Source organism: Balaenoptera borealis (genome assembly GCF_965194805.1).
Source record: "Balaenoptera borealis genome assembly, chromosome: 11".
NCBI lineage: Eukaryota > Metazoa > Chordata > Mammalia > Artiodactyla > Balaenopteridae > Balaenoptera > Balaenoptera borealis.
Genome location: NC_138868.1, coordinates 27,564,318 through 27,578,386, shown reverse-complemented (window position 1 = coordinate 27,578,386; position 14,069 = coordinate 27,564,318). Strand labels below are relative to the sequence as shown.

The 14,069-nt window shown below is 34.5% G+C and overlaps 1 protein-coding gene across 2 annotated transcripts in view; it reads left to right on the top strand.

The window, feature by feature from the left end:
- The window catches only part of ELP4 (elongator acetyltransferase complex subunit 4), a 235,213-nt gene that overhangs the window by 74,551 nt on the left and 146,593 nt on the right, over positions 1-14,069 (top strand). For both annotated transcript variants that reach the window (XM_082343808.1, XM_082343807.1), the window contains exon 6: positions 13,443-13,527. In XM_082343808.1, the coding sequence (XP_082199934.1) occupies positions 13,443-13,527 (85 nt within the window). The remainder of the gene's footprint in view (positions 1-13,442; positions 13,528-14,069) is intronic.

The window sequence follows — 14,069 nt, the reverse complement described above, 5'->3', positions numbered from 1 at the left end:
ATTAATTTTGAAAATGGGTACTTTACCATGTGAGGTTTATTTTAATTTATGAAAGGCGTGTGCTCATTTCACTAAAATGAACTTTACTGGTTCATTTATAAAACAATAAAGCTAAGCCTTACAGTTGTCCTTACTTTTCCTATAATTAAGACTAGAGGATATAGCTGTGTCCCACTATTGTGTGTGAGGATATAATATATAATTTTATAACTTCTAAAGGCACTGTTGAAACATATAAAGATTTTTTTACAGTAAGAAAAACAAGGTCATTTAAAATCTACACTAACTAATTTAAAATTATTGGTAGGTTTGCCAATGGAAAATGCTCATACATATAGTTTAAACTTTCAAGTTGAAGCCTAGGTATAAAAACCTGAGATATATCACAATAATATTACCCAGATAATTTTGTTTTGATATTTCACTGTTATAAATCTGATAATCTCAATCATAAAACAATGATAGAAAAACTGATTTTGAGAATAAGTTGGTAGTCTACAAATTTAAAATTTGACTTTGTTTTGAAGTAAACTTTGCTAACAGGTATGCCCAAGCACAGTTCTGTTTCCTCACTAGAAAGATATTGTCATTATTTATTATTTATTAACGAATCTACTAACATACTGCTTATTCAACTGTTACAGACTGAATGTTTGTGTCCACCCCACCCCCTGCCAAATATATGTGATGAAGCCCTAGTCCCAATATTTGGAGATGGGGGCTCTGGGAGTTAATTAGAGTTAGATGAGGTCATGAGGGTGGAGCCCTGGTCTGATAGGATTGGTGTCCTTAAGAAAAAGAGGGAGAAACACCGAGCTCCCCACTCTCTTCTTGAGTAAACACCCAGGAAAATCCATGTGAGCTCACAGCGAGAAGGTGACCATCTGCAGCTCAACACTAAACCTGCCAGCACCATGATCTTGGACTTCTAGTCTCCAGAACTGCAACAAAATAAATTCCTGGTGTTTAAGCCACCCAGTATTTTGTTCTAGTACCCCAAGCCAACTAATACACCTACTATATTGTAAAATGTTACTCTTTAAATTATAGATATGTTAGGTCTTGAATATTGAGTTTCCATAAAGTTGGCAGTAAATAGAATGATTTTTTGATATGTTTCTTTGAAATTCAAGATTTTACTTTTGCATATCTACGCTAACAATAGCTAGTAGTAGCTAAAAGTTTTGTATTAAATTGAACGAACTGAATTCTGAGAGAACTAGTTATCTTCCTAGGAGAATTTCTAGTGGAAAAACAGTGGAAAGCGGATAGGAATATTACTTAAGATTTTAGGAGTCTTTTTTTTCATTTTTTTTTTATCCTGCCAAGTCTCTTTACCAGAGTAAATGGAACCTCTATATAAGCTTCTGTAGTATCTTCCTAGACAAATTGTAGCTATGCTTCCCATACATTCCTACTAGTATTCCTTTGTTCATACTTCTGTCAGAACACTAATCTCATTACACTTAATAATTTGTCTTGTCTACATTCTTATCTTCCCCCTCACGCATTGGAAATCCTTGAGGAAAGGGTTATGCTTTTTTCATCTATTTATTCTCTGAATCTAGGACACAAGTGTTGAGTTGATAGTTAATGAATTAGTGAATCAATGCACAAAGTATAGTAATAACTCAAATTAACTATAGTCTTGTTCTTAGCACAAAGATTTAGTGGGATGAAACTGGGTAACTGAAACATAGCCATGTAAGAGTATATTTTATTTCAAAAATACAGATCTCAGATTGAGAAGCAGAGAACCACAATATATTTAGAAGTTACAAGCAGAAAATTCACTCACAAGAAAGGAATTTTGAAAGAGAACTTCTAGGTAAGATTAAAAGTTCAGAACAGAAGTCATAAAGTTATAGAAGTATACTATAAACTACTCTATTAAAAGAATATAGTAAATGATATATTAATCAAATCTCAGAGCTAGGGGAAAGGAAGATGTAAGTGTAAGGAGGGATTTTACCTATCTACTTATCTGTGGGTGATATAATTAAAGTCAAAAGATAGTATCTGAAACTTTAGAGGGAGAACTATTATCCTGAACCTCATTTTGACCAATGAAGAGAAATGACTTGCTTATATGTTTGTCTTTCTTTCTTCTTTCTGTCCTTCAAGGGGGCCTTTGGGTACATGGAATTTAGTTGATCATTCTAGCATGCTATTTTCATTGGTATCCATGTGTTTTGTTTTGTTATTTTCCACCTTATTCCCACATTCCTAATCCCAGTCGTGTTCCCCATAGACATACTGTCTCTTATTTATGTGTCTCCTTCCATATTTCTATTTTTCCTTCAGTAAAGTAATCATTGACCCTTGACTCCTTTCTCTCTCTCACTCCCTACATTCAATCTATAAGCAAATCATGTCAATCGTATCTTCAGTATATCCAGATCCTGATCACTTCTTGCAACCTGTACCTCTACCACGCTAACCTAAGTCACCCACATTTCTTGCCAGGACTCTTGGAATAGTCTCCTAATTAGTCTTGCTCCCTGCTCCTTGGTGGCTCCTATTTTTCTCCAAAACAGCCCTCATGAACTTTTTAACGTAGTGTTGTCCAATAGAACTTTCTTCAAGGATGGCAATTTTCTATGTGCTGTTCAAAATAGCAGCCACTAGCCACATGCAACTGATGATGAGCATTTGAAATGTGGCACTGAAATTTTTATTTTATTTTAATTAATTTAAATGTAAGTAGCTATATGTGACTAGTGGCTATCTTGTTAGACAGTACAGTTTTACAACATAAGTCAGCTCTTATCACTACTCTGGCTCAAACCTTTAATGAATTCTCATCTCATTCAGAATAATAAACCTATATCCTAACAGAGATCCATAAGGTCTACATGTCCTTACCTAATCTTATTGCTAGCTACCTCTCTGATCTCTTTGATTTCATTGAGGTTGGGGAAAAGGGTGAAGGGAATATCAAGAATGCTTTTCAGACATTAGAACTAGGATGGTACCGCTTACAGATATAAGTAGACGTAAGCATATATCTAACAATATTTATTGAACACCTTCTCTGACGTGAGCACCTTGTGTGCCCCTGAGTACCTTTTATGAGCCTAGAATTATGTTAAGCTCTAGGTTTATTGTAGTAAACAAAGCAGCTGTTATCCTTGACCATTTATAGGTTACAATTGAGCAAGAAAGCACACAATTTTTTTTTTTAAAAAGCAAGTAAACAAACAGATATATATGCCATTATGAATTGTGATAAGTAATATAAAGACAAAGAACACTTTCCATAAATTGAGTGGGGGAAATAAACTTTGAGTTGTGTTCAGATGAGGCCTCTCTGAAGACCTGTACCTGAGACTTGAAGAATAAGAAATAAGAAGGTGGTCATACAAAGACCACTAAGCCAAGAAGTGTTCTTGGAGGAGGGAACAGCAGGTGTAGTAAGAAAGGAAAGAACTTGGTGTTTTCAAGGACCTGAAAGGCCATGTTGCTGAAACAGAGTGAGTGAAAGCAAGGGCTACAGGAAGATGAGTTCAGAGAGATAGGCAGGGGTCATACCATTCTTTTAAGAAATTTGTTCATGAAGGGACAGAGAAAAAGCAATAATTGGAAGAGATTTGGGGTGACAAAAGTTGTTGTGGGGTTTTTTTTGGTTTTGGTTTTGGTTTGGGGTTTTTTTTTTGGTTTTTTTTGTTTTTGTTTTTTGTTTTTTTTCTGTTTTGTTCTGTTTAAATGTAAGTGGGAAAAAATTCATTAAAAAGGGAATGGATGAAGAGGTAGCAGCAGTTTCTAACTATATGCCATTGGGCAGATTACTAATGCCTTAGGAAAATTTTTAAACCACTCACTACCTCTGTTACCTATCTATGAAATTGGTCTAAAAGTAATACTCTTTGAACACTGCTTAGTACATAGGAAATACCAAATAAATGTTAGGGGGTAGTCAGAGTGTTTTCTGGAAAAAGCAGGAGGTGCCTCAGAGCAGGTGTGGAAGGACTGACCTTTAAGATATAATAACATTTCCTCCACTGGAGGGAAGGAGGGAAAGGAAGCATAAGAGAACAGTGTAAATGCAAACAAATAGGTTTGTACAGTTGTAGGCAGAGTCTTGAGTAACACTGAAAATACGGATGTCTTCTCTTTACTTAGTGAATAATAGGCAGGATCATCCACTAAGGAATAGTTACTTACCTCTTAGGAGTTTGGGTTAAATGGGGAAGGTTTGAAATGGTTGTTTCACAGACTGGAAGAATACGCGGACTGGAGAAGTATCAAATATTTATGGGGGTACCAGTCTGTCAGGCTGTGTGACTTTCTTGCATCTGTGCTGATTCCTGGGTGCAAACAGGATTGAAGTTTTGCCAGATGCCGTCAGCAGAAGGACAAAGAGCAGAGAAGTATTAAAAGGTGAACAAAATGATGGACCCCATACTCTAGGCTAAAGAAAATGAATCGATAACAGCTGCTGTTGATACGGGAGGAGAAAAAGAAGGGATAGTAGACTGGCAGTGGACTAATCTTAATAGTGAGGGTAAATGAACAAAGCAAGTTACCAAGATTAGAAGTGTTGATTGAGAATAAGGTGTTTGAATTAGGACTGTAAACCAGGTACAACATCTTCAGTTGACAGAGGGAAATGTCCAGAAGCTTGATAATGGCAGCAGCTTAAAAAGAGAATGATTGGGGTTGGCTAAATATATTTTTTTTAAAGGCATGGAGTTTTTTGTGTGTTTTGTTTTACTAGAAAGTAGGCGAGGAGGAGTGGTTTGAAAATGACACTGGAGAACAAAGGGGATGCCAACCAAATCTCCCAAATATTGAGGAAAGTAGTCAAAGTTGCAACTTTACTTAGTTAGACTCAAGTGCCCACCACCCTCCAAAGGAAATCCAGTTATCCTTTGGAGGCTCGTGGGCACTGTAGCTTTTACTAAGATCTAAGGCTGATGGTAGCTGTGGAGACTGCAGCAGTGGATGTAGTGGAGAGGTTGTGCAGCAGCTTTTTCTGCATAAGAGACCTGGGGTGGTTACTGAGTTTAGCATCCAAGATAAAATAGAGCGAAAAAGCGGAGTATAGTAATAGGACACAGAGTACAATCCTGTTTACATAAAATTTTAAATAGCTTTTCCCAAATTCTTTTCTAACACAAATTCAGTAGATGTTAATTTAGTTTCTTAAATATACTTAGTGATATTTGGTCAAATAAACCCATGAACGACTAAGCTAAATCTTCTTATACTGTGAAACTCAGTATATATCAGTGTTGAAAAGGCTATGAGAGAAATGCCAAAATTAAACAAATAAGTAGTTATAATAACCCAGTTTATATTTGTTTATTGGTAAAATACTCTTTTCAGAATCAAAAACATTTTTATCAGCATACTTCTTAACATCCCACAGTATTTTTTCTCAGTAAGAGAAGGAAGGATTGACATAGAGAGATGTCTGAAAGGATGTTCATCAAACTGTTAACAATGTTCACCTTTGGGTGGTGGATTTTGGATTTTTTTTTTTCTATTCCTTGTATGTTTTGTATATTTGGTTTTTAAATTTATTTATTATTTATTTATTTATTTATTTATCGCTGCATTAGGTCTTCGTCACTGCGCGCAGGGACTACTCTTTGTTGCAGTGTGTGGGCTTCTCATTGCGGTGGCTTCTCTTGTTGCAGAGCACAGGCTCTAGGTACACCAGCTTCAATAGTTGTGGCAGGCGGGCTCAGTAGTTGTGGCTTGCAGGCTCTAGAGCACAGGCTCAGTAGTTGTGGTGCATGGGCTTAGTTGTTCCGCGGCATGTGGGATCTTCCCGGACCAGGGCTCGAACCCATGTCCTCTGCATTGGCAGGCGGATTCTTAACCACTGCACCACCAGAGAAGTCCTGTTTTATATATTTGAATTTTTATAATGAACAAACATCATTTTTATAATGGAGAGAGATTTCAAATAAGTGTGGAAAGTATAATCATTTGAGGATAATATGGTGAAATCTTTATCTTATATCTCACATCAAACTATATTTCCAAAGAGTTAAAGGTTTAAATACAATAAATGAAAATTATAAAAGTAATAGAGGAAAATTAAAGAGACTGTCTTAAACTCTTGGAGTAGGGAAATAGCAGTGAGTATATCTAGTGGTTCTCCACTTGAAGGAATCAGAACTCTATGGAGAAATGTTTGATTCAAAGGAAAGAAAAAGATAAACCTGTAACATCTTTTTATGCTTAGAAATGCTTAAAGAATGATGAGGGTATGTCAAAAGGATACAGAAGCCAGCTCAAAAGAACTCCCACTGGCTAAAGAAGAGGCAATTTGAGCATCAAACTATATAAATATAATAATGGATTGTAACCCATTTAATAAAACAGGAAGCCACGAATACTTAGACACAAATAAATGAATGAATGAGTGAGTTATTAAGGAACAAGATATTTACATAGCCTCAAAGTACCTCCCTACAAAATACTGACTACTGCAAAGGGGAAAGTATAATTTTATGGTGGAGAAGCCTGGCAGACATCACCTTAATCAAATTAACGTCACCAGTAATGGGGCAAATTGAAATTATGTATCACCTGATAGCATGCAATGAGAAGATCTCAGCAACACTTCTGCGATATTCCTACCAACTACTCATAATTTAAATCTAATCATGAGGAAACCTCAGACAAACCCAAATTGGGAACATTCTACCAAATAGCTGGCCTGTAATCCTCAAAAGTGTCAAGACCATAAAAGTCAAGAAAAATCTAAGGAATTTCCAGGTTGAAGGAGACTGAAGAGACAACTTGGGTGCAACATATGATTCTGAATTCAGTCCTTTTGCAATAAAGGATGATACTAGGACAAGTGGCAAAACTTGAATGGGGTCTGAAGATTTGATGGTAGTATCAGTTTCCTAATTATATCAATATCCTAAGTCAGATGGTTATATTATCATTATGTAGGGGAATGTTCTTGGACATTCTAGGACTCATACTGTAAATTATTAAGAAGTGATGGGTCATCATGTCAGGAACTTATTCTCTAGTGAAACAGAGAAAAAAGATTTTTCGATATATGCAACTTTTCTATAAATTTGAGATTGTTTCAAAATTTTAAAAAATACAAATGTGTGTATATGTATGTATATACATATATATATTTAGTAAATTAAGACCATTTTTAAATTAGTAAAAACAAATTGAGTGCCCTAATGCAAAATGGGCAAAAGATATCAACATGCTGTTCTCAAAAGAAGATATAGAAATAGCTAATAAAGCTAACTAATAATCAAAGAATTGTAAACAAAAACCAAAGAGATACCATTTTTCATCTGTCAGATATTTGAAATGATAATGCCTTGTGTTAAAGATAGTGTGAAGAAACACATGTCACTCGTGTTAATTGTACAAGTGTACATTATTAAAACAATTCTAGGAAAGTATATCAAAAGTGAGAATGTACATTATCATTGTTGCCATCGTACCATTTATAGGAATCAGTAAAATTATTTCTCCTTTGGCAAAAAAATATAAGTACTTGAGCAAATATTTTCAATCTGGACAATCAGCTCTCTTTTCCCTATCCCATTCTTTCCTTTGAGAAAAACCCATTTGGAATTCAATTCCTCCTTCAATAGAGGCCCACGCATGAACTGTGGCCATATTCCTTTTGCCTTCCACATTACTTAGCTCACTCCTGAAAGTGTTTTAAAAGACTAAATAAGTGAAAACACTAATTCAAAGAGATGCATGCACCCCAATCTTCATAGCAGGATTATTTACAGTACCCAAGGTATGAAAGCAACCTAAGCATCCATTAACAGATGAATGGATAAAGAAGATGTGATATACATATACAATGGAATATTACTCAGTCATTAAAAAAAGAATGAAATTTTGCCATTTGCAACATCATGTATGGAGCTGAAGAGTATTATGCTTAGTGAAATAAGTCAGAGAAAGACAAATATATGTTATCACTTATGCATGGAATCTAAAAAATAAAACGAATGAATATAACAAAACAGCAAGAGACTCACAGATACAGAGAACAAACTAGTGGTTACTAGTCAGGAGAGGGAAGGGTGGAGGAGCAGGATAGGGATAGGGGATTAAGAAGTACAAACTACTATGTGTAAAATAAATAAGCTATGCGGGAGCCCCTATGCGAGCATTTGACTTTACTGAGACCTCTGTACCATTGCCTATCATCTATCACCTGCCTTGATACACTCTTTCAACTAATTAACCATCTTGATCCATGGTCAGTTTTTTTATCTTCACTTCCATGTCCTTCTCTGGCTTTGTCTCACTTGCTCAGCAAAACTACTATTCTGGTTAAATGGGACTCTGAGTGAAAAGACAGAAAGTGGTGGTTGCGGGGAGGGAGTGTATGAATTGAGATTATACAAGGATAGCAGTTATTGATGATGACAAGATCTAAGGTATGACCATGGGAATGAGCATTGTAGGTAGAATGGAGACAAGATCATTGGAAGAGAGGACGTCAAGAAACTAAAAGGCCAGGGTGTTTGAAAGATGAGTAATGACCCAGAGTTGGAGAGATGACAGCAATAATGATGGATAGTAGGAGACAAAATTCAGTGACTTTTTTATATCAATAATTAAAGGAAATTAGAGTAATTGAACTGAATTATTTTTCATGAAAGATCATAACCACTGTCAACAGTGTCCCTGTCAGACAGTGGATTGTTTCATGGATGTATGCAGTTCTTCCATCTTCATGATCTTAGTACTTTCCCAGCTGTGTTCCAGAGGTTTGTGCTGGTCATAGCCCTCCTTTGTGCCCCTAATATTACATCTCTGTATATTCTTCTCTTAGTTGAGTATCCATAGCGAAGAGAATCAAATCCAATGTTGTCAGGCGAAAAGCATCAGAAAAGAAAAATCAATAAATGACATCGTTCAGTGTAATAATAATGGAATTTTTAACTTGAAAATTACTTGTGAATAGACTTCACAGTCTTTGTAGTCACATGCAAATTATATGCTAATATAACTTTAGCTCAGCAAACTGTTTTACAGTTAGTTGAAACATTTGATATTGTGCCTACTGCCTTATAAGTATGTCTCACTCTTTGTCGTAGATGAATACCTGAAATATATGTGTGAATAGATTTTTAGTAATACAAATCATATTTTCTCAGTGACTTGCATAATGTCAAAAATCCTTCCTCTTTAAGTTAATCATAATTGGTAGTGATAACAGTTTCTCTTCCTAACAAGTAGTTAAATCAATACTTAAATGCACCAGAAATTCTTATTTTTCAAAACCCAGCAATGAATCATTTTAATGAGAAAAGTCATTCTTAAAAGAAAAGAAAAATCATCCTTGAATCATATAATTTTAAGTCAGAATGGACAACAGAGATTATCTAGTATAGCTCCTTCGGTTTACAAATGAGAAAATTTTGAAGCCCAGAACAGAAAAAGTAAAGAATTTGCCTCACATCACACATTTTGCTACAGTTGTTGGAACAGATAGAACCAGAACCCAGATCTTAAGCTTACTTTCCACTGTGCTATACTGGTATCTAGTTTGTATACTTGTAAATTTATGCTTTTCAATATTGAATTTTCTTAATAAACCATACACCAAGTTAATACTAGTGAGGCTTATTGGTGAAGTTCTCACCAGTGCAACTAAAAGAGAAATACCTCCTTAAGACTATACACCTGAATACTTTGACTTTATTGAATGGAGCTGTGTTCAAACCTCATCTGAGCCACATTGGTGTATTTGAACCCACAGACTTTTCATTGAATCTGGATCTCGCTGTGGATCTCACTCTAATTTAACCAAAAGAACTTAACTCAAAGTTTTAGAAAACTTGAATTTTAAGTGCCACTTCTGTTACTTAATTGTTGTATAGCCATGGCCAAATTACTTGCCCCTCATGGGTCTTAATTTTCTCAACCATAAAATGAAGATAATGGCTATACTTACCTCACAAAGTTACCGTAATGATCAAGTGTTGTGACAGTGATGGAAAAGATTTTGAGTATTTATTATGTGCCAGACACTTTGCCAGTTGATATAATTACAATCAGAAACAAATCCAAGAGCTTATTTTCTATGAGTTAACTTTTCACTTATCAACTAGTTAATTTCACATATACTAATTTTATTTTTTTAATTTATTTTTTCACAGATGAAATCTTGTCTCCTGTTACCTAAGTTTTTGTTGTTGTTGTTGTTACATTTATTCTTTGATCACATTAATACTTTTATAAGTATTCCTTTGTTCACTGAGAAACTGCAAGGTAATTATCTGTTATTCGTTATCTACTTGATTTCTTTTCTAGGTATACATCTGATTCTTTTTCTTACAGTAATATTTTTTATCTTTCTTAATGAGATTGAATGACAGAATTACCTTTCACAGGAAAACCAGTGCCATTTGTTGATATAAATTAAAATTCTCTGATGCAGATATCCATTAGACCTCTTACTGAAAATCAGGGGAGGAGGGATATTGATAGGCATGAAAGTCTCAGTTTTTTCTATCAACTTTTTAAAACATCTTAAACTTGGTCATCAGAATATAGGTTTACATTGGGTGGTTGGATCCCTTTATATTTTAAAGGTAAAAATTAAAATTCTAATAACTTTTTTATATTCTTTGTACTGTTATAGTTTTAAAGACATTGTAGAATTTCAAGATAGATAATTTTACTATGAAAGTTGTTGAAAATTATGAAAATCAGGCAAAATAAAATACATGATTTGAAATGTGCTGCCTTTGAGATATGTTATAAACACCATGATAACCTAACCTTTGGGAAATGTTTGGAAACATTAATAAGGAAGCCAGAGTCATATTTGTAACTGGGTTTCCTTCTTGACAACTCCTGTTTTATGAGTTACTAGACTGCTGAACAAACAGAAAGGCAACATCCTCAAAATTAAAGGGGTTTAATAAAAAGAAAAAAAAAATTTAGGTGACAAGATATTTATTTTCAGCAAAAAAAATATATTACTATAAATATTGTTGACAAGGAAATTTATCTCATGGAGGTTAACAATACTTAGTATTTTAATATTAATACCATATAAACTAGTTCAGTTTTAAAAGTTCTAATCCCACGTATCAAAAAATGAATATTCTCAGTGTACATAAATATTGATTTTTTTCCCATTTATTTTGTCATCAAAGTGTTCATTTTCCTAGGAATCTAACTAGATCGGAAAATTTACTTTATTATAAAGTTCTAGTCACTGTTAGTGATTGGGTTGTTTATGTCAATGTGAAATAAGGAAAGAGACTAAGACATATTTGGCTTTATGTCTTGTTTTTGTTCTCATATCAAGAGAACAACCGCCCCAAACCATTGAAGAGAATCTTAGACCTACTATAGTTATCTTAACAGGCTGTGAAAAGATGAAATGGATAAATGGTGGCAACTAAAAAACTAAGAAGTAATTTATGTATGTGGTATTTAGTAGTGTGCCTTTAGATAGCAAATTTACTACCAAATACTTAAGGCAGATTTTATTATTGAACAATTTTGGGCAGAGGGAAAAATGCTTAAGAAACTTTTTGAACATATGAAATAATAATGGTCTTAGGTAGATTCATTATTGGTGGATTAGGATACACTGGATATGTTTTTGATCCACCCTCCTTTAACCCATATGAGATTCGTCAAATGGTTGGCTGGAATTCATTTCATAATATGGGGCCTTGGAGCAGATTTTAGCCCCTGTGCAAAGCTAACTGACCCAGATAGGGATTGAATCTGCTGCGTTCAAACAGCAACGCTGTGTTCTGTAAGTTGAGCTAGCGAGGACAAATACGTGTTAAGATGTGAAATAGTCACATCGTTGTCCTTATAGAATATCATTGTTTATAGACACATTTCCTCACAAAAGTAGAAAAATGTGGTCATGAAATCCATTGTATTTTTATTGAAAATGGAGAAATAAGTATATGAGAAATAACTGTACTGCCAAATCCTTCAATTGGAGTAATACTTGTTTTGCACAGAACACCATTCTTTTCTCTTGGTTTTCTTTTTTTGTTGCTGTTCAAGAGGTACTTTTGGGCTGGGTGTGACTGTTCTATAAAATGTTTACAGTGGCAAGTGGCAAGAACCACTTGCCATTGATTTTGCACACATTAATTTAAGCAGTTTGCTACATTTCCTAACTTACATTCTTTAATGTTACCTGAATGCTTCAAATTATATTTCCTTTTTTCTTTATGGCAGGCACTTCTGCCTATATGATCACTTTACTTAGGATCACAGTTAAGCAAATACTTTTGTATTTTTTTCTTTTTTATAAATTTATTTATTTATTTTTGGCTGCATTGGGTCTTCATTGCTGCACTTGGGCACTCTCTAGTCGCGGCGAGCGGGGGTTACTCTTCGTTGCGATGTGCAGGCTTCTCATTGCGGTGGCTTCTCTTGTTGCAGAGCATGGGCTCTAGGCGCACAGGCTTCAAGAGTTGTGGCACGAGGGCTCCATTGTGGCTTGCGGGCTCTAGAGCGCAGGCTTAGTAGTTGTGGCGCACAGGCTTAGTTGCTCCGCAGCATGTGGGATCTTCCCGGACCAGGGCTCAAACCTGTGTCCCCTCCATTGGCAGGCAGATTCTTAACCATTACGCCACCAGGGAAGTCCCAATACTTTTGTATTTTTAAGATCACCTGCAGCTTTTACAGTATTAGGCACTTCAATTTCGATGAAATTGCAGTGTTCCAGAATTTCATTATCATGACATTTAATGTTCAGATATAGCACACAGGTTGTCCATTATGAAGAATCTTAAATTCAGTTAATGTTAAAGCAGATTTTCTTCACTCTTCCTAAATTTTTGTTTTGTTTCATAGCACCTGTAAAATATTTTGAAATAGTAACATTAATGCTAACATTCATGTGGGAAACAGTTTATCTTCTTAAATTCATACATTTGTCTTATTGTCTTTTTTTTTTACAGACAGAAGTGGAGCTTATATTCACTTGTCTTCACTTTTCTTAAAAAATTGTTTTTGAATTAATATTATTTTAGCGATTTGTTCTAAGAATATTAAAACTTTGATGGAAGATGAGCTCAGGTGATCAGGACATTGATTCAGGTGTACTTGGCATAGCAGTTCATTAACTATGTGTTAATTATCTATGATTACTCCTGAAAAGCTATAGTGGCTTCATCTTTTAGGTTGCTTCATTAAATCATTAATTTTCTTGGAGGTAACTAAGCCTGACATAATTAAGTCGTCTCAGTCTCCACAGATTTTTATCTTCCCATGATGTCAAGAACATTGACCTAGTTAATATAGGGCATTGCAACTTATTCCATGGATGTACTGACTTTTTATTTTAGAATGCCTTATACTATTTTGTCTTATATTTAAGTATAGTCTCATAAATGTATATCTTTTAATTATTTATTTAAAGTTTTAGCTTACAGTTTATATTTCCTGTGTAATAAGCCCATTTATGCATTTGAACCACTTCTTATCAACAGTTCTTTGAACCATGGCTACATAAAGCTGCTGCAGTTTATCCAGAACATCATTTCTGAGGAAGGATTTGATGGATCCAATCCCCAGGTATTGAGTACCTTCAAAGCCTTTTTATAATCATGTATGTAATGCTGTTTTTAAACTCTCTAGGGGTAGACCCAGAAGGTCTTAGAATAATCAACAGCGAACAAGCTGTTTCTAAGCATAGAGGATGTAAATAAGCAGAGCACAGGCAGCCTTAGTTTGTAAATGTGTATTTAGAATTTTAGCTAAGTTCTCAGTGGATGCACATAAGGAGTTCACATACGTTGTCAACATTAATTATTTTTAATTATGTATTTGTAGTACCTGGAGTTTAAATACCACAGTTTGAAAATTACTGTTAAATCTGCAAGCCTTGTACTTTTCTATCTAAATTTTTTTATTTCTGTCATTTAGGCCTTAATGTTAAATTATCTTATGAGTAAGAATTAATTATTTCAAGATTTTATTTATTATATTATGCTTTGAGTTGTCTCATTGAATAAAAGATGCATTTTTATTTGCTACATTAAAACATTTTATAAGTTAACTATTTCTCTGTAGCTCTATTTTTAAAAACTTCCTCTGGATTCCTGCTATTAAAAATG